General features: G+C 39.5%; 2 protein-coding genes across 5 annotated transcripts in view; both read right to left on the bottom strand.

The window, feature by feature from the left end:
• Positions 1-10,099, bottom strand: part of caly (calcyon neuron-specific vesicular protein) — a 43,018-nt gene extending 32,919 nt beyond the window's left edge. The window contains exons 1-2 of one of the 3 annotated variants that reach the window (XM_061880465.1): positions 8,635-10,099; positions 8,304-8,384 (exon numbers count right to left, since the gene is read on the bottom strand). The gene's annotated coding sequence lies outside the window, so the exon portion shown is untranslated. Of the gene's footprint in view, positions 1-8,303; positions 8,576-8,634 lie in introns of those variants that run through there. The other 2 variants (XM_061880466.1, XM_061880464.1) reach the window with 2 other exon arrangements.
• A 147-nt stretch (positions 10,100-10,246) lies between these two features.
• On the bottom strand, positions 10,247-19,275 carry nsmce1 (NSE1 homolog, SMC5-SMC6 complex component). 2 transcript variants are annotated; one of them, XM_061880467.1, is made up of 8 exons: positions 19,088-19,275; positions 18,871-19,023; positions 13,788-13,909; positions 12,581-12,658; positions 12,311-12,454; positions 10,738-10,854; positions 10,453-10,579; positions 10,247-10,369 (listed from the first exon to the last, which is right to left on the bottom strand). In XM_061880467.1, the coding sequence occupies exons 2-8, from the start codon at positions 18,986-18,988 to the stop codon at positions 10,335-10,337; spliced, it is 741 nt and encodes a 246-aa protein (XP_061736451.1). In that variant the 5' UTR covers positions 18,989-19,023; positions 19,088-19,275; the 3' UTR covers positions 10,247-10,334. The 2 variants fall into 2 exon arrangements, with proteins under 2 accessions (XP_061736451.1, XP_061736452.1); XM_061880468.1 differs by having other exon boundaries at positions 18,871-19,275.
• Positions 19,276-20,029: the final 754 nt, after the last annotated feature.

The raw sequence follows: 20,029 nt of genomic DNA, 5'->3' as shown, positions 1-20,029 counted from the left end.
GAGTTGGTAAATTGAAAAGTAGCTCGCCTGCAGAAAAAGTGTGGGAACCCCTGCTTTAGCCCATTGTTACTTTTTTTTTTTTTTTTGGTTTAATGACTGCACTTTTTGGGGGAATTTGGCCTATCATTCCTAATCATTATGAAAGACATGACGACAGATGTATTTTTTTTTTAATGCATTCTAACTTCCATCCATCCATCCATTTTCTACCGCTTGTCGCTTTCGGGGTCGCGGGGGGAGATGGAGCTTATCTCAGCTGCATTCGAGCAGTATGCGGGGTACACCCTGGACAAGTCGCCACCTTGTAAATGTAAATAAAAGTCAGCTGTAATAGTAGGTTCTGTAATAGAAAGTCCAATAAAAACCCATCCAAAAAGTGCCAACAATACCACATTTACATTTTGTGACTTGAATATTAACCAAGTATTAGAGATATTGTTACTATAAGTGCTAACGCAGACAAACTATTTATAGCGACGCCGTGATCACGAGCTTTTGTGCCAATGTTGACATGATTGACTGATCAGTTGCTTCCATGTTTCCTTCCTTGTCAAACTTTATTCTGTATCATATATCTTGCCTCTCACTTGGGTAGTAGAAGGACAAAGACGTATTCTGACAAGTTGGGACACTTCGACAGTCAATTTAGACCTAGAAATGGTGATAACATGAAAAAAACGCTTGATTCTACTCCCCTTTTCTTCACGAGGATTATGAGTCATTTTTCATCTAAGTAGGAACATATGAAAATCGTAACGGTCTGTATCCTGATGACACAGATATTGTACAGTAAGTAATGTTTTATTATGTTTGCTGGCGCTTATGAAGTCTGCAGTGAGTAATAATCAGTCAAAGAGTTGTTAAAAAGCAAACGTTGCAGATGCGTTTTCGAAAATAATGCGCCTGGTATGCTTAAAATGAGCAAAATACGTAGATATTAAATGTTATTATTAATGTGCCTGTTAGTGCATTAGATATATACTTACATCATGTATATAAAACCCTAATGGAGGTGTTTGGATGTTATAGAGCTTTATAGGCAGAATAGAGCGGCTTCCATAGGCTCCTTGTGAGAGGACTTTTGATCGCATTTATGTACTTTTAGAATACATTAAAAAAAAAAGTTACATGTATGTATGGGTTGTACTTGTATAGCGCTTTTCTACCTTCAAGGTACTCAAAGCGCTTTGACACTACTTCCACATTTACCCATTCACACACTGATGGAGGGAGCTGCCATGCAAGGCGCTAACCAGCACCCATCAGGAGCAAGGGTGAAGTGTCTTGCTCAAGGACACAACAGACGTGACGAGGTTGGTTCTAGGTGGGGATTGAACCAGTGACCCTCGGGCTGCAGGAGGATGCTGGCTCCGCTCATAACTACGGTAAGAGCCAAATTATTACCACAATTTTCTCACCGAAACCTGTCGGTTGACATGTGGTCGGGATCCATGTTCGCCTGACCGCTCTGTTCCATAGTAAAGCTTCACCTTCGGGAATTTTAAACAAGGAAACACCGGCTGTGTTTGTGTGGCTAAAGGCTAAAAGCTTCCCACCACTATCTTTCTACTTTGACTTCTCCATTATTAATTGAACAAATTGCAAAAGATTCAGCAACACAGATATCCAGAATACTGTGTAGTTATGCAATTAAAGCAGACTACTTATAGCTTGGATCGGCCTGCAAAATAATGTCCGCTACAACCCGAGACGTCAAACGCACGCGTCATCATATCCGTCATGTCTTTTATAATGATTGTGAACGATAAGCAAAACTCCAAAAAAGTGCAGTTCCCATTTAAATCCCATTTACTTCAGGCAGTGTCTTAAAGTTCAGTCACAGACGGTGACTCAAATTTCCGCCCATTTGTTCTTCATTTGCTTTGCTGTGCATTTTCTGTTTTCAAGACATATTGCTTTAAGTTTTCTGTCTTGTTGCTTTGATGTTTTCTTTGGTCTTCCAGTGTACTTGCCTTTTAAAGCTGTTGTTTGTACTTGGTCCAGATTTCAGACAGAGCAGACCGTAAACAATCAACATCGCTTGCAACATTGCTTGATGATTTACCTTCTAGAAGAAGTTTGATCATTCTCCCTTTTGTTTTAATTGTGTTGGAGCCTTGATTAATGTCAGTCCACCCGGTACAACAGCTCTCCAAGGTGTGATCTATAACAGCTGTTAGTTTTGGAGATTAATGTTTACAAGATGATTCCATATTTTTCTTACTTTGCTTGATCTATAAATGAAACTGTTAATTACTTCCACAAGTTATATTCTTGATTTATTTTAGTGTTTCTTAATGCCAGAAAGTTGCCATTTGAAATAACTATAGTTTTGGGTCATATCTGTTATCTTTTTTCATCTACTTAATTAAATAACTGAATGAACATCCTCCAAGTCTGGTGATTCCATATTTTGTGCAGGGGTTGTATAGTAAACCCAATAGCAAAAACAACTTTACATCATGTAAATGCATTAATAATACAGTTCAATTTAAATTTAAACTAGCAATGTTGGTCTCCCACACACTAGGTGAGGCAAAATAATTCTCTGCATTTGACCTATCACTCTTGAGCACCCTTGGGAGATGAGGGGAGCAGTGGGCAGCAGCGGTGCCGCGCCCGGGAATCATTTTTGGTGATTTAACCCCCAATTCCAACCCTTGATGCTGAATGCCAAGCAGGGAGGTAATGGGTCCCATTTTTATAGTCTTTGGTATGACTTGACCAGGGTTTTAACTAACAACCTACCGATCTCAGGACAGACACGCTATACAGGGAGGGAAATGAGTATTTGACCCCCTGTTGATTTTGAACACTGGTCCTTATTGTACATAAAGTGAATAAATATGTAATATATTTTTTTATCTTAATGAGGTAAAGAAGTATTTGATCCTATACCAAAGAGCAGGAGAGTGTGATGGTTTTTTTTTAAATGTTATTTTCAACCCTTTTGGATCTTAATGGAGCCAGAAAAGTATTTCTGATTTGAGAAAACACTCAATCCAAAAGCTATAGAAAAAAAACAATGTTCTTGAATACAAATCTTTATGAAATGCCAATGTTCCAGAAGTGTCCATAGTCCAGAATTGTTCATAATCCAAGTTTCCCATCTGTTACACAAACACAACCAACCTATGTATGCTTTTCCCTACCGCTTTCCCATAAACATTTTGAGAAAATAATTCAGTCATCATTTACATTTTCATAAGTCATAAACCCTACATGCCAACCCTCCCGGATTTTCCGGGAGACTCCCGAAATTAAGCGCCTCTCCCGAAAACCTCCCGGGACACATTTTCTCGCGAAAATCTTCCGAAATTCAGGCGGCGCTGGAGGCCACACCCCCTCCAGCTCCATGCGGACCTGAGTGAGGACAGCCTGTTTTCACGTCCGCTTTCCCACAATATAAACAGCGTGCCTGCCCAAAGACATTATAACTGTAGAATGATCGAGGGGAGGTCTTGGTTTCTTATGTGGGTTTAATGTTAGGCAGTTTCCTTAACGTCCTCCCAGCGCGGTAACAACACACAACATCAGGCACGTTTTTGTCTACCGTAAAGCAGTTTGTCTGCCATAAACAGCAATGTTGTGACACTCTTAAACAGGACAATACTGCCATCTACTGTACATGCATATGGTTAGAAAAAAATAGTGACAGAGAATAGAACACGGATGGACAATTCAACCCTTAACTCAACAATGAGTTAAGGGTTGCGCATGCGCTTGTTATTCAAGATGTCGGCGTCCTCTTGCAAGGTGGTGTTTTTTAATTTTCTAACAATACTTGTTCCTTTTTTAAAACGTGTGTGACAGAGAACAATGCTTTAACGGTCATTATAATTATTTACAGTCATAGTGACATGTTATTCCAACCACTGCTCGGTGTTTTTTTATCAATAGTTTTAGTTCCTTGTTCATTTTTTTCCCCGCTGTTTCTTTCGCTAAATTAGTGCAATTTGAATGTATATCCGCATTAAAGTATAATTCTCAGGCCTTTTTCTATTAATTGTTTTAGAATGGGGCGGCATAGCTCGTTTTTTGGAGTGGCCGTGCCGGAGGCTTGGGGGTTCCGGGTTCGATTCCTGCTTCCGCTATCCTGGTCGCTGCCGTTGTGTCCTTGGGCAGGACACTTTACTCACCTGCTCCCGGTGCCATCTACGCTGCTTTGAATGTAGCTAAGATATTGGTTTCACTATGTAAAGAGCTTTGAGTCATTCGAGAAAAGCGCTATATAAATATAATTCACTCACAATTCACAATAGATGGGTGTTATGTGTGTGTATATGTGTAAATACTGTAAATGAACACTGAAATTCAAGTATATATTTAATTTATTATATATATATATATATATATATATATATATATATATGTGTATATATATATATAATAAAATAGATGTATATACAGCTAGAATTCACTGAACGTCAAGTATTTATTGTATATATATATATATATATATATATATATATATATATATATATACACACACATATACATATATATATATATATATATATATATATATATATGTATATTTATATAAATAAATGAAATACTTCACTCTTAAACAACCCCCCCCCCCCCCCCCACCACGCCACCCTACCCTCACCCTCCCCACCTCCTGAAATCGGAGGTCTCAAGGTTGGCAAGTATGTCATAAACTGCCTAATCTGCCTAAATTGACGGAAAAAGTACACTTTGCCAGGAGAAGTAACTAAAACTGAAGCTTCAAAGGAATACATCCATTTTCAAAACAATGGCTTAATGATTGTCAAGTCAGCTTATTTTGAGCAACTTTGGGCTTGTTTTTATCCAAAGTTATTTAAGTTAGTTTGCGTTTTTTTTTTCCCTGTTGTTGTTTATTAGGGCTTGCTTTTCTGTCAGTCGACCGGTACGCCCCCCTAGCACAATAACCCATGATGCATGTCTCGTCAGAACACCATTAATATACACCATTTAAAAGACAAGCTTGTTATGTTATGTAATTTCTAGACGTCACCCTGTGGTAACTTTTTTCTAAACCATCCATCCATCCATTATCTACCGCTTATTCCCTTCGGGGTCATGGGGGGCGCTGGAGCCTATGTCAGCTACAATCGGGGTACACCCTGGACAAGTCGCCACCTCATCACTGGGCCAACACAGATAGACAGACAACATTCACACTCACATTCACACACTAGGGCCAATTTAGTGTTGCCAATCCACCTATCCCCAGGTGCATGTCTTTGGAGGTGGGAGGAAGCCGGAGTACCCGGAGGGAACCCACGGACTCACGGGGAAAACATGCAAACTCCACACAGAAATATCCTAAGCGCAGGATCGAACCCAGGACCTTCGTATTGTGAGGCAGATGCACTAACTCCTCTGCCTCCATTTTAAAAATTCAAATATAGCATTAAAAACCTAAAAGTGATACAACATCCCTTTCCATGATGAGTACATGTAAACATCAGGCCACAACCGTACAGTGAGGACTCCTTCAAGACAAGTCATGACCATGTCACCATGCAGCAACATTTTCGTTTGTAATCCATAAAGGCTTCACTCTCTTTATGGACAGAATTTCTAGGCGCAGTCAAGGCATTGAGGGGTTCCGGTTTGGTGGCCGTGGGATTAGGTCTCTGCTTTTTGCAGATGATGTGGTCCTGTTGGTTTCATCCGGCCGGAATCTTCAGCTCTCACTGGATCGGTTCGAAGCCGAGTGTGAAGCGGCCGGAATGAGAATCAGCACCTCCAAATCCGAGTCCATGGTTCTCTCCCGGAAAAGGGTGGAGTACCATCTCCGGGTTGGGGAGGAGACCCCGCCCCAAGTGGAGGAGTTCAAGTACCTAGGAGTCTTGTTCACGAGTGAGGGAAGAGTGGATCGTGAGATCGACAGGCGGATCGGTGCGGCGTCTTCAGTAATGCGGACGTTGTACCGATCCGTTGTGGTGAAGAAGGAGCTGAGCCGGAAGGCAAAGCTCTCAATTTACCGGTCGATCTACGTTCCCATCCTCACCTATGGTCATGAGCTTTGGGTCATGACCGAAAGGATAAGATCACGGGTACAAGCGGCCAAAATGAGTTTCCTCCGCCGGGTGGCGGGGCTCTCCCTTAGAGATAGGGTGAGAAGCTCTGCCATCCGGGAGGAACTCAACGTAAAGCCGCTGCTCCTCCACAACACATCGAGAGGAGCCAGATGAGGTGGTTCGGGCATCTGGTCAGGATGCCACCCGAACGCCTCCCGAGGGAGGTGTTTAGGGCACGTCCAACCGGTAGGAGGACACGGGGAAGACCCAGGACACGTTGGGAAGACTATGTCTCTCGGCTGGCCTGGGAACACCTCGGGATCCCCCGGGAAGAGCTAGACGAAGTGGCTGGGGAAAGGGAAGTCTGGGCTTCCCTGCTTAGGCTGCTGCCCCCGCGACCCGACCTCGGATAAGCGGAAGAAGATGGATGGATGGATGGATCTCCCATGACTGCTTATTTCCAAATACAAATGATCTTATGAACTTTTTTCAATGCTATTTTTATTTATTTATTTTTTTTACATTCTGTTTGTTTGTTACAATAAATGTATACCACAATTCTGGATAGTTAATTTCTTCGTAGGGGCTAAACATGCTAAATTAAAATACATGTTTCTTTAATATGGCGTTGATCACGCGCTGCATGTAGGGTTTAGCGATCCGTGGAGACCCTGATTTGTGTGTATAAGCGTAAAATGGCAACAAATGAATGACAGGGCACATCATATGAAATTTTATGCAAACATATTCCTAGCCCCTTCCTACTTATAATTGCATAGTTCCCTGTAGGGTTGTACGGTATACAAGTATTTGCATAGTACCGCGATACTAATTAATCATTTTCGGTACTATACCGCCTCTGAAAAGTACCGGTCGCCCCCCCCTACACACCATAGCTCACCGGCGTCAAAATGTAAACAAACACCATTAGTGGATCTACACCTAACATCCGCTGTAATGTTACCAAGTACAGTAGCGTATCTAGTCGATACTACTATAATTACGTCAATATTTTTCGGCCTCACAACATCTTCTTTCATTTTTTTTAAAATTCATATGATGTTTATAAACTCTGGAAATATGTCCCTGGACACTTGAGGACTTTGAATATGACCAATGTATGATCCTGTAATGACTTGGTATCGGATTGATACTCAAATTTGTGGTATCACCCAAAACTAATGTAAAGTATCAAAAAATAAGTAATTATTACATTTTAACAGAAGTGTGGATAGAACAAGTTAAAAGGGAGAGTACGCAGATATTAACAGTAAAGAACAAGTCCTTAATAATTTAGACAAAATAATACAATGGAAAATGACAATATGTTACTGCATATGTCAGCAGCTAAATTAGGAGCTTTTGTTTGCTTACTTACTACTAAAAGACAAGTTTTCTTGTGTGCTAACAATTTTATTTAAGGACAAACTTACAATAAGAAACTTATGTTTAATGTACCGTAAGATTTAGTACCGAAAAGTATCCAAATAATTTTGGTACCAGTACCAAAATGTTGGTATCAGGACAACAGTAGTTCCTTGTACATACTTATTGTGCTGCCAGCGATATTTCAGTAATATATGCAAATGTATATTTCATTAAGGGTGCTCAAAAAAATAGATTCTCATCCGAATCACGATTTCTATTTTTTTTAATTCTAAATATATATATTTTTTTAATATCTTTTTTTTTTTAGAAAGACGCTTTTAGGCTATTGCCATGCTTACTCAGCAACCAAAAGTAGGTTTTGTAACCGTTAACCTGTTTTGGAAAAAACATTATAATTACTTTACCAAATAAAAAATTGTGAAAAAGGGTTTGAATCAATAATTTTGTCAAATCAGATATTGGATCGACTTGTGAGGTGACCAAAGATACCCACCTCTAGTTTTAATTATTGTTAAATTGTATATATTTTTTTTTACCCAAAAAAAGTTAATGAAAAACTTTTGCTCCGTGACGAATCATGCATCAAATTAAATTCAAGTTTGAATTTTAATCGTTTCACATAAATAAAAAAAAATGTGAAAAAATTTGGAATGAAGGGGTGAGCACAAAATAATCATCAGTTCAGGGCCCTCATTTAGCCAGAACTATTTGTCCTTGGACTTGTCCAGGGTGCACCCCGCCTTCCGCCCGATTGTAGCTGAGATAGGCGCCAGCGCCCCCCGCGACCCCGAAAGGGAATAAGCGGTAGAAAATGGATGGATGGATGGATATTTGTCCTTGATGTGTGAAAAGACAGGAAACTCTATAACATATTCAAGCATTTAAACTTTTGTGACATACCACAAAGGGACGAGTCGACACACTGATCCATGTTAATCTGGCTCTGCTCACTGGGAAGATGGCGTGTATAAAGATGTAGGTCTGCAAGAGAAAAAGAGGTTTAAGCAGACACGTTTGTTTAGGAGTGTGATGGCTTTGAGAGGCTCTGCAGTAGATTTAGTTCAACCTTTTCATTGGGAAAAAGAGGCCATGCTGTTTCCCCTCATTGGCCATGCTCAGATATATGAATTCATTAGTCCTTTGGAGGAGCGCTCTTCCAAAAATTTGTACTGACACCCCCCCCCCCCCCCTCCGCCAAACCATCAATTGAGGCTACATTTATTATTTTGACCTTTTCTCGGTGTGTGTGTGGGAGGGAAGGGGGGGGCATCAAGGCGAGTTGTCTAGTGGTTGTCTTTCCCGAGACAGCGGTGCCATGCACGCAGTGTGAGAGGCCGACAGTCCTGGTTTGTTGTCAAGGGAAACAACACACACAAACAAGTCATTCCAATGACAATTAGGCTGAAGAACAAACACTGTGACGAAGGAAATAAGGTATTTTAATTTGCACACTTATTTTTTTCCTGAGAATTATTTATTAAGGCTGATTTGCAAACATATTAGTTTTAACTATGTATTTTGTAGTTGTTTTTTAATCTATTCCCAAATTTAACTGACTGCAATTTACATTAGTCGCATTAAAAAATTAAGGAAAATAATGTTTAGTCAGAACGTTTTGTCGGTCAAAAACTGTTGATCTGCTTATTCATATGGAAATAGGATTAAAAAAAAAATATGAATTTTAACACATTCAAGACAATACTTTTCATTATAAAGTATATTACAAGAAGATGGAAATACAATAACTGCAATTGAGTGACTGAGCAAAATAGTCCACTACCGACTGTTAATTTAAAACTTGATCGTAATTTTGAACCGAACAATGGTGGCTTCTAGAAAGAAAAAATAATTTATAGAAGTTGACCGAACATGTTATTTGTTAAAAAAAAAAAAAAAGTTGTTTTCTTTTAACACAATTTCAATGTACAGTATATGCTATAAAGTCGGATTTCATCCCTCATTGTGTACATTTTATTAAATGCATAATAAAAAATATTAGTAGGCAATGGACTAATTTTCTTTTGTTGAAATAAACATACATTTAGATAGATAGATAGATAGATAGTACTTTATTGATTCCTTCAGGAGAGTTCCTTCAGGAAAATTTATTCATGCAATCGTTGCAATCGAATGTAATTAGATACCAAAAATAAATAAGAGTAACAACAAAATATGTGAACAATACCTTCAGTGTAAAATAATATAAATTGCTAATACTGTATACAATTTTCATTTGCATTGATGATCTTCTGGTGAGTTGTTATTGTTATACTAAATAGAAATGTAAATATATTCAAATATTAGCTTATGTGTTACATTTCTTGTGGCTTTAGGTAAAGCATAAGTAAAATATAATTTACAAAACAAATTGATTGACTATAAATAATCCTAAAGAGATCATACATAACCATTTATGTGTTATTTTATTTTTCAGAACGCTGTCAATAGTGCTAGTTCCATCAATTATTTTACCAACAGCGCCATCATGCGTCCAATAGGCCACATAGCAGCCACATTCAATACTTGGGAGGCGGATGTAGGAGCTGCAATTTTGTAACATGACAGCAATATTGTGTCCTGAGCACCCCAAGAGAGGCTTTCGAGAAAAAACATATTTCCAGAGCTGTTATTTTTATGTAAAACTACTAAATAATGTTGCCACCAAGAAGGAATGCAAATAAAAGGTTGCTGGTTAATATCAGTATCTTTTGGAGCACAATTTGGCACATTTATGAGGTATTTTACTACAAATGTTGCAAGCCACCAAGTTTTTTAAAACTTAAAATTTATTGCTCCCTTAACCATTTTAAAAGGGGTTCGGATATGTTGATGAAGAACACATATTACAAACACTTTATATTTGGGTACAAGACAAAACCAAATTGTGTATTGTATGTTTAAAAATATAAACTTTTTTTTAACAAAAGTGATTCACAGGTCTTCATTGGCTGAACGTTCCTCAATTTCTGGAATTGATAAAAGAATAGGATTATTTTTTTAATGAAAAATGGCGTGTGTACTGTATGTCGGTATATAATAATGCACTCACGGGGAATCTCATGCGGCCAAAAATCCTCACAAGCAGGGCACCGAGGCTCTGTTGTTCCTCTGAAGAATCTGGCCACACATGGGTTGTGTATTTTTATTCCACACATTGGATTCTCACAGATTTGACCCTAAAAAAAGAAATTGAGTCAATTGCTCATTAGAAGGCTTGACACGGAAGTATTAAAGACTACAGTCTTCAATGTAACTATGTAATAAAAGGTAATGTTCTTGTCATTTTTAAAAGGATAGAGGAGCGATGGTGCAAAAAAACATGGGAGAGATTCACCTGGAAGGCGATGTTGCGACAGATGTGACACTGTTTGACCTGATCCTGATACATGGTGCGAATGTGCGAGTCCATCTCAATAATACATCTGGTGGACAGGCAGTATACACCCTGTCTCTGAAGAGAAAAACTACTGTAAGAAAAAAAAAACTGCAAATAACTATAAAAGAGTGTGTACACCAGGGATATTCAACAAAATTGTTTTAGGGACGTTTCCAGAAAAAACCAAGGAACAGGAGAAAGGACTTCTCCCTTCACTTTTAGTCTTATTTTGTTCATTCCAGAGCACCAGCGTCCTCTATAGGAGAATATTGATTTTGGTCTTTTTATTTTGTCAAGAGTTACAGGAGCAATCTCTGTTTAAAGGACCTTCTGCAAAAAAAAGCTAGCCAAAGATCATGTCTAGGACAGCACTCAACTTTTTTAAGAATCTACTGCATTAATAATCTGCTGATGGCCAGGGTTGGAAATCAGTTCCTCAGTCACATCTTTGCTGAAAGCTGCATTTTTTAAAACTACACGTAAGCTATGTGTTATTTGCACCTTCAAAAGCATCACATGTAAGTATTTGTTTTAGAAAGTTATGACGTTATATAATAAGGTGTCCAGGATGTACCCCGCCTACCGCAGCTGAGATAGGCTCCAGCGACCTCGAAAGGGACAACCGGTAGAAAATGGATGGATGGATGGATGGATACTTTGTTATACTGTACTGTATTGTGCTAATTCCATTTACATTTTTGTAACATCCATCCATCCATTTTCTACTACTAGTCCCGTTCGGGCTTGCGGGGGATGCTGGAGCCTATCTCTGCTGCATTAGGGCGGAAGGCGGCGTACACCCTGGACAAGTCGCCACTTCATCACAGGGCCATCACAGATAGACAGACAACATTCACACTCACATAATTTTTTTAAAATTGTTCTTGTTTTTTTTTTTAAATGCAACAGCAGTGGTTCAGCAGGCTTGACTGTTCATTGAAAACAAAGCAGATGTTGAATTTAAAGTCAGAGAAAAAACAAAAGTGCGTCAAAAGGAAATGGCGCTAAAAAAATTATCTTTTGGAATACAAGGACGGCTTGTTTGGACATTTGATTTGTTCGAGAAGCCTTCTGTGATGCAATCAAGTTTTTTCTCGACTTTAACGTTTAAAAATGTTTTTAATTTTTCTGTACACTTTAACACAAACTAAAAAAATGTCACCTTCTCAGTACATTTTTTGCATAAAATATTGTCATATTATTTGTATTTATATATATTTTTAATTTTTCTTTTTTCATATTACTACCTCCCTTCTTTACTGTGCTGCGCAAAAGTGTGGACAACAAAGAAATAATGTCATTGTACAGATGAAACATGTTTCTATTGTGCACATGACAATAAACTCGTTAAGCCTGAAATCTGGCATAGGAATGGAACCCAAGGACCAACTGTACAAGAGAACGTGGTAATAAAAGGTAATAAAGACCTTATTATTTAAGAAGCAAGAAAAAGGTTGTCTGTCAAAGAAAAAGAAACAAGAAGCAAAAGATGACAATTATATCGGTTACAAAAATATGGGGTGATTTTTACCTCCGTGAGCCAACTGTCATGCACGAGTCGATTCAGCAGCTGTTCTGTGTCTTTCTTCTTCTGCTTTTTGCTCAGTGTGAGGGCGCAATTCAGGATTTCCGTGGAGGAGGCCGTGCCAAAGTCTGCGTCCACAATCAGATCCATCTTAACAGGAACAGTGTTTACATGCAACAATTTCGGTTTCAGCCCTTTGGTCAGAATGCATGTGCATTTGAGAGATGGGAGCAACTAGAACACAAAATAGTTGGTATACTTAATAATTCAACGCACAATTTTCCTGAAGAGCTCCAACTCATGGTCGGCGTAATCGGATGTCATTCTGGTGATTTCTGTCTCAGTCATGTTAACCTGGACAGGATTTAGATGATCAGTTACAGTGTTTTTATAGCATATGTTTAAAACATGATCTGATTGGCTATCGCAACTGTCTAGCACTGTATGTCCCCGTTCGCTTGCAGTAAACGGATGCCTGCATTGCTGAATCTGAAGACGTCTGGCAGATTTGGTAGAGCATGGCTACATAAGCTAGCTGAACTCTGATTGGATACAAACTAAAATTAAAGCTGCATCTTTTGTATTGAAGGGGGAATTGCAAACTTCCTGTTGATTTTAGCTTGGGGTAGTCAGTGTATGAAATATAGGTCTAAGTGAGACCTACATAGAAGTTTTTATTTCATGTGTCTTTGACATTCCTACTGGGAGTTAGAGGCAGTTTTGTCCGAGCAGGGTGCCGCCATCTTAAGACTAATGTATTGCGAATGGAGAGAAGCTTTTGTATTGAACGGGGAATGGCAAACTTCCTGTTGATTTTAGCGGTGGGCTATCAGTGTATGAAATATAGGTCTAAGTGAGACCTACATTGAGGTTTTTGTCTCACGTGTCTCTGACATTCGTGCTGGGAGTTAAAGGCAGTTTTTTCTGAGCAGGGTGTCGCCATCTTGAGATGGCAGCAGCACTGGAACGTGCATAATATGACATGAAGAGAATATGAATCATTTTGGATATTGAGGGAATGTAAATGTAAATGGGTTTTACTTGTATAGCGCTTTTCTACTTTCAAGGTACTCAAAGCGCTTTGACACTATTTCCACATTCACAAACTGATGGCGGGAGCTGCCATGAAAGGCACTACTGTAACCACGACCCATCAGGAGCAAGGGTGAAGTGTCTTGCTCAAAGACACAACGGACGTGACTAGGTTGGTAGGAGCTAGTAAATTAGGAAAATAACTTTGTCTTTAATTATGATCATAATTTCTGATTATGTTAGGCCAGCAGAGAAGGCCTTTTTTTGGTGATTTAACCCCCAATTCTAACCCTTGATGCTGAGTGCCAAGCAGGGAGGTAATGGGTCCCATTTTTATAGTCTTTGGTACGACTCCGCCGATGATCGTTAAACTGTGATTGCTACTACAGATTGGAATCGTACAATAATCGTTGCTTTCCTACGTTTTGCATATGGATTTTTAACAGCTCACCAAGGCGTAGTGCTGCACGCCGCTGTCCTCGCACGTGCCCTTTCGTATCTGCATGAACATCGGCTGCAGGTGAGAGTTGATGGTGTCTATGTAGTCATCGAGTTGGTCGCTGGCATAACGTGCTGCAATGTAAACAAATTGGCAGATTATGTTGATTCTGATATTATTATAGGTGGAAATCTACATTTAACAATGAATCCAAACATTGATAAAACTGGTAAGATTGTTAAACCCAAGAAATCAGTTTGTTCTCTTCTGAAATGAATGCAAACTCTTAACCTAATAGATATTTGGAGAACCTTAAATCCATATGAGAAGGATTTCACTTTTTATTCAAACAGACATCTGTCATTTTCAAGAATTGATATGTTCTTTGTTCCTAAGGCAGTTTTAGAAAACATGCAGGCTAAAATTCACCCAATAATTATTTCTGATCATAGTCCAATTCAAATCGACGTAAACTTTCCTCCAGTCGCTTTCCAATTCAAACAATGGAAAATTAATATTTCTTTATTAGAAAGTGAGGAAAATAAATTACATATTAAAGAATTTATTTCAGATTTTATTAAAAATAACCAGGATTCTGTTTCTGACATCTCCACAATATGGGAAGCACTTAAGTGTTGTGTAAGAGGAGAACTTATTAGGATTGCAAGCTTTAAGACTAAAAAACAACGTGCTGAAAAAAATGAATCTTTGAATGGAATCAAACAATTGCAGGACACATTGTCCAAACAGTATAACCAAGAAACATGGATCAAACTTTGCAAACAAAGAATGGAATATGATAATACAATAAAGCAGAAGGTTGAATATAAAATTAATAGGGCAAAATTAAACTTTCATGAATACGGCGAGCAAGCTGGAAAGCTCCTTGCATCAAGATTAAAGAAGCAGATGACTAGAAATCATATATCTAATATTAAACTTTCAGATTTTAGTATTTCTGTTGATCCCAAGCAAATCAATGAAACATTTAGAACATTTTATACAAATCTATATAAGCCTAAGAAAGATTGTAGCATAGTGAAGTGAATTATATTTATTAGGGGTGTGGGAAAAAATCGATTCTAATACGAATCGAATCAAAAACGTTGTGCGATTCAGAATTGATTCTTATTTTTACAAAAATCGGTTTTTTTTTTTGGGGGGGGGGGGGGGGGGGTATTTTTTTTATCAATCCAACAAACCACTACACAGCAATACCATAACAATGCAATCCAATTCCAAAACCAAACCTGACCCGGCAACACTCAGAACTGCAATAAACAGAGCAATTGAGAGGAGACACAAACCAAAAGTAGTGAAACAAAAATGAATATAATCAAAAATAGTACCAATATTAGTTATAATTTCAGCATAGCAGTGATTAAAAATCCCTCATTGACATTATCATTAGACATTTATAAAAAGAAAAAAAAAAAGAATAGTGTCACAGTGGCTTACACTTGCATCACATCTCATAAGCTTGACAACACACTGTGTCCAATGTTTTCACAAAGATAAAATAAGTCATATTTTTGGTTCATTTAATAGTTAAAACAAATTTACATTATTGCAATCAGTTGATAAAACATTGTCCTTTACAATTACAAAAGCTTTTTTTTTTTTTTTTTTTAAATCTACTCTGCTTGCATATCAGCAGTCTGGGGTAGAAATCCTATGTATTGAATGAATACAGAATCGTTTTGAAACGGAAAAATATAATTTTTGAATCGAGAATCGAATTGAAAAAATCGATATATTATCGAATCGTGACCCCAAGAATCGAATCGTGGGACACCCAAAGATTCACAGCCTTTAATATGTGACGGCGTGGCGCAGTGGTAGAGTGGCCGTGCGCCACCCGAGGGTCCCTGGTTCAACTAGTACCAACCTAGTCATGTCCGTTGTGTCCTGAGCAAGAGGCTTCACCCTTGCTCCTGTTGGGTGCTGGTTAGCGCCTTGCATGGCAGCTCCCTCCATCAGTGTGTGAATGGGTAAATGTGGAAGTAGTGTCAAAGCGCTTTGAGTACATTGAAGGTAGAAGTACAACCCATTTACCGTATTTCCTTGAATTGCCGCAGGGCATATAGTATGCGCCTGCCTTGAATTACTGCCGGGTCAAACTCGCTTCCCAAAATAATTAGCGCATGCTTGGTATTACCGCCTGGTAATACCAAGCACGAGTGACACTTCCCCTGTCATCATTTTCAAAATGGAGGAGGCTGATTTCAACACCGGTAATTTGAAATCGCATAAAGGGAAGAAGATTAAGAGCTATTCAGTGGGATTTAAGGTCCAAGCTTATATCACACTCAAATGTTTTACTGTATGCCTTTGGTAAGTGCCGGAGTGAGAAGAAGTTTTAAAATAATCGGCGCATGCTTACTTTTACCGCATGCCTTTGGTCAGCGCAGGAGTGCGAAGAGGTTTTAAATTAATTAGCGCCCCAGCTGCAATTCAAGGAAATACAGTATTTATTATTTATCTATTGACTCAAAGCGCTATACATATCCATTTTCTACCGCTTATTCCCTTTTGGGGTCGCTGGAGCCTATCTCAGCTACAATCGGGCGGAAGGCGGGGTACACCCTGGACAAGTCGCCACCTCATCGCAGGGCCAACACAGATAGACAGACAACATTCACACTCACATTCACACACTAGGGCCAATTTAGTGTTGCCAATCAACCTATCCCCAGGTGCCGCTATACGTAGTGAAACCCAATATCTAATTTTTACATTTAAACCAGTGTGGGTGGCACTGGGAGCAGGTGGGTAAAGTGTCTTGCCCAAGGACACAGCGGCAGTGACTAGGGTGGCGGAAGCGGGGATCGAACCTGCAACCCTCAACCGAGCAATACCGCCCCATAGAAGCTAAGCAGTTTGAATAAGACTTTTTGTTTAATCTGTCCTGTCAATTCAGTGGGATTTAAGGTCCAGGCTTATATCACACTCAAATTTTTACTGTATGCCTTTGGTAAGTGCCAGAGTGAGAAGAAGTTTTAAAATAATCAGCGCATGCTTACTTTTACCGAATGCCTTTGGTCAGCGCAGGAGTGCGAAGAGGTTTTAAATTAATTAGCGCCCCAACTGCAATTCAAGGAAATACAGTATTTATTATTTATCTATTGACTCAAAGCGCTATACATAGTGAAACCCAATATCTATTTTTTACATTTAAACCAGTGTGGGTGGCACTGGGAGCAGGTGGGTAAAGTAAATCGCATAAAGGGAAGAAGATTAAGAGCTATTCAGTGGGATTTAAGGTCCAAGCTTATATCACACTCAAATTTTTACTGTATGCCTTTGGTAAGTGCCGGAGTGAGAAGAAGTTTTAAAATAATCAGCGCATGCTTACTTTTACCGCATGCCTTTGGTCAGCGCAGGAGTGCGAAGAGGTTTTAAATTAATTAGCGCCCCAGCTGCAATTCAAGGAAATACAGTATTTATTATTTATCTATTGACTCAAAGCGCCATACATAGTGAAACCCAATATCTAATTTTTACATTTAAACCAGTGTGGGTGGCACTGGGAGCAGGTGGGTAAAGTAAATCGCATAAAGGGAAGAAGATTAAGAGCTATTCAGTGGGATTTAAGGTCCAAGCTTATATCACACTCCAATTTTTACTGTATGCCTTTGGTAAGTGCCGGAGTAAGAAGAAGTTTTAAAATAATCGGCGCATGCTTACTTTTACCGCATGCCTTTGGTCAGCGCAGGAGTGAGAAGAGGTTTTAAATTAATTAGCGCCCCAGCTGCAATTCAAGGAAATACAGTATTTATTATTTATCTATTGACTCAAAGCGCTATACATATCCATTTTCTACCGTTTATTCCCTTTTGGGGTCGCTGGCGCCTATCTCAGCTACAATCGGGCGGAAGGCGGGGTACACCCTGGACAAGTCGCCACCTCATCGCAGGGCCAACACAGATAGACAGACAACATTCACACTCACATTCACACACTAGGGACCATTTAGTGTTGCCAATCAACCTATCCCCAGGTGCCGCTATACATAGTGAAACCCAATATCTAATTTTTACATTTAAACCTGTGTGGGTGGCACTGGGAGCAGGTGGGTAAAGTGTCTTGCCCAAGGACACAGCGGCAGTGACTAGGGTGGCGGAAGCGGGGATCGAACCTGCAACCCTCAACCGAGCAATACCGCCCCATAGAAGCTATGCAGTTTGAATAAGACTTTTTGTTTAATCTGTCCTGTCAATTCAGTGGGATTTAAGGTCCAAGCTTATATCACTCAAATTTTTACTGTATGCCTTTGGTAAGTGCCGGAGTGAGAAGAAGTTTTAAAATAATCAGCGCATGCTTACTTTTACCGAATGCCTTTGGTCAGCGCAGGAGTGCGAAGAGGTTTTAAATTAATTAGCGCCCCAACTGCAATTCAAGGAAATACAGTATTTATTATTTATCTATTGACTAAAAGCGCTATACATAGTGAAACCCAATATCTAATTTTTTACAATTAAACCAGTGTGGGTGGCAATGGGAGTCTTGCCCAAGGACACAGCGGCAGTGACTAGGGTGGCGGAAGCGGGGATCGAACCTGCAACCCTCAACCGAGCTATACCGCCCAATAGAAGCTATGCAGTCTTATTCAAACGCAATACAACTGCCATCCTTATCAGAGCATGACAAAAAATTTGCAAAAAATAAATCTCCTGGCCTTCACAGGGCTTCACGGTGGCAGAGGGGCTAGTGCGTCTGCCTCACAATACGAAGGTCCTGCAATCCTGGGTTCAAATCCAGGCTCGGGATCTTTCTGTGTGGAGTTTGCATGTTCTCCCCGGCTTCCTCCCACTTCCAAAGACATGCACCTGGGGATAGGTTGATTGGCAACACTAAATTGGCCCTAGTGTGTGAATGTGAGTGTGAATATTGTCTGTCTATCTGTGTTGGCCCTGCGACGAGGTGGCGACTTGTCCAGGGTGTACCCCGCCTTCCGTCCGATTGTAGCTGAGATAGGCGCCAGCACCCCCCGCGACCCCAAAACGGAATAAGCGGTAGAAAATAGATGGATGGAAATCTCCTGGCCATGATGGCTACAATACAGCAGTCGGTAGTCTTTGGTGCATTGACTTACTATCGTGTACTTTACAGCAATGGCGATGGAGTTTCTTTGCTGTTTGCTGGTCAATAATACCACTGCGCATCAGGGACTGCAGGAACCTTCTATGGCTGTCGTCCATCTGCGAGGCCATGGATCTGCCGAGGTTGTTATTGTTACTTGGCAAACCTGGAAAAATAAGCTCGGTAAGCTTGTTGATATTACAGACGATATCACAGTTTACGGTACCAACATTCGTCAAAGGGAGGCAAACGCTCTCCAGAACACGAGTCGTTACAAATAATTTATCTTAAAATGTACAACTTTGTTTTATGTAAATGTATTTGTAAATAGTTCACAACTTTGATGAAATATTACACGCGCAAAACACTAGTTTCCGCGCGTTTCCGCCTATTTCTTCTTCGGGTTTCTGCGCCGGGTAGACTTTCATTTAAGTGACCCATAGTGCGCCACCTGCTGCTGGGAGGTGAGACATGCAATTTAGTTTCCTGACTTATGGGACAAATACTCCAAGTGGAGAGGAAAGGGGGATATAATTGGCTAAGTTTTTTATCCATAAATGAAAGTTTCTCAATACCTGACCTGTTTTCTGTGCCTTTTAAAAATAATTAGAACTGTACTTCAAAACACTCTCTACCGCTAACAACGCAACCCAAACACGACGAGTTGAGTTTATATCAAAATGGATACATGGATGATACAGCAGAGGATTGGGAGAATGTCATGTGGTCAGATGAAACCAAAATAGAACTTTTTGGTATAAACTCAACTCGTCGTGTTTGGAGGAAGAAGAATACTGAGTTGCATCCCAAGAACACCATACCTACTGTGAAGCATGGGGGTGGAAACATCATGCTTTGGGGCTGTTTTTCTGCTAAGGGGACAGGACGATTGATCCGTGTTAAGGAAAGAATGAACAAGGGCCATGTATCGTGAGATTTTGAGCCAAACCCACCTTCTATCAGTGAGAGCTTTGAATGGTTGACCAAATACTTATTTTCCACCATAATTTACAAATAAATTATTTTAAATTCCTACGATGTGAATTCCTGGATTTTTTTTTCACATTCTGTCTCTTACAGTTGAAGTGTACCTATGATGAAAATTACAGACCTCTGTCATCATTTTAAGTGGGAGAACTTGCACAATCGGTGGCTGACTAAATGCTTTTTTA

Source organism: Nerophis ophidion, linkage group LG20 (genome assembly GCF_033978795.1).
Source record: "Nerophis ophidion isolate RoL-2023_Sa linkage group LG20, RoL_Noph_v1.0, whole genome shotgun sequence".
NCBI classification, from domain to species: Eukaryota; Metazoa; Chordata; class Actinopteri; order Syngnathiformes; family Syngnathidae; genus Nerophis; species Nerophis ophidion.
Note: the sequence above shows the minus strand (reverse complement) of the source record. Positions and strands in the feature narration are given on the sequence as shown.

Excerpts from the sequence above, each read along its gene's own strand:
- nsmce1 (XM_061880468.1), bottom strand. The coding sequence starts at position 18,988 with ATGGCCTCGCAGATGGACGACAGCCATAGAAGGTTCCTGCAGTCCCTG. Across the intron at positions 13,910-18,870 it reads TTGCTGTAAAGTACACGATA|CACGTTATGCCAGCGACCAA; the intron begins GTAAGTCAATGC and ends TTTACATTGCAG. Across the intron at positions 10,855-12,310 it reads ATGACAGTTGGCTCACGGAG|AGACAGGGTGTATACTGCCT; the intron begins GTAAAAATCACC and ends TTTTCTCTTCAG.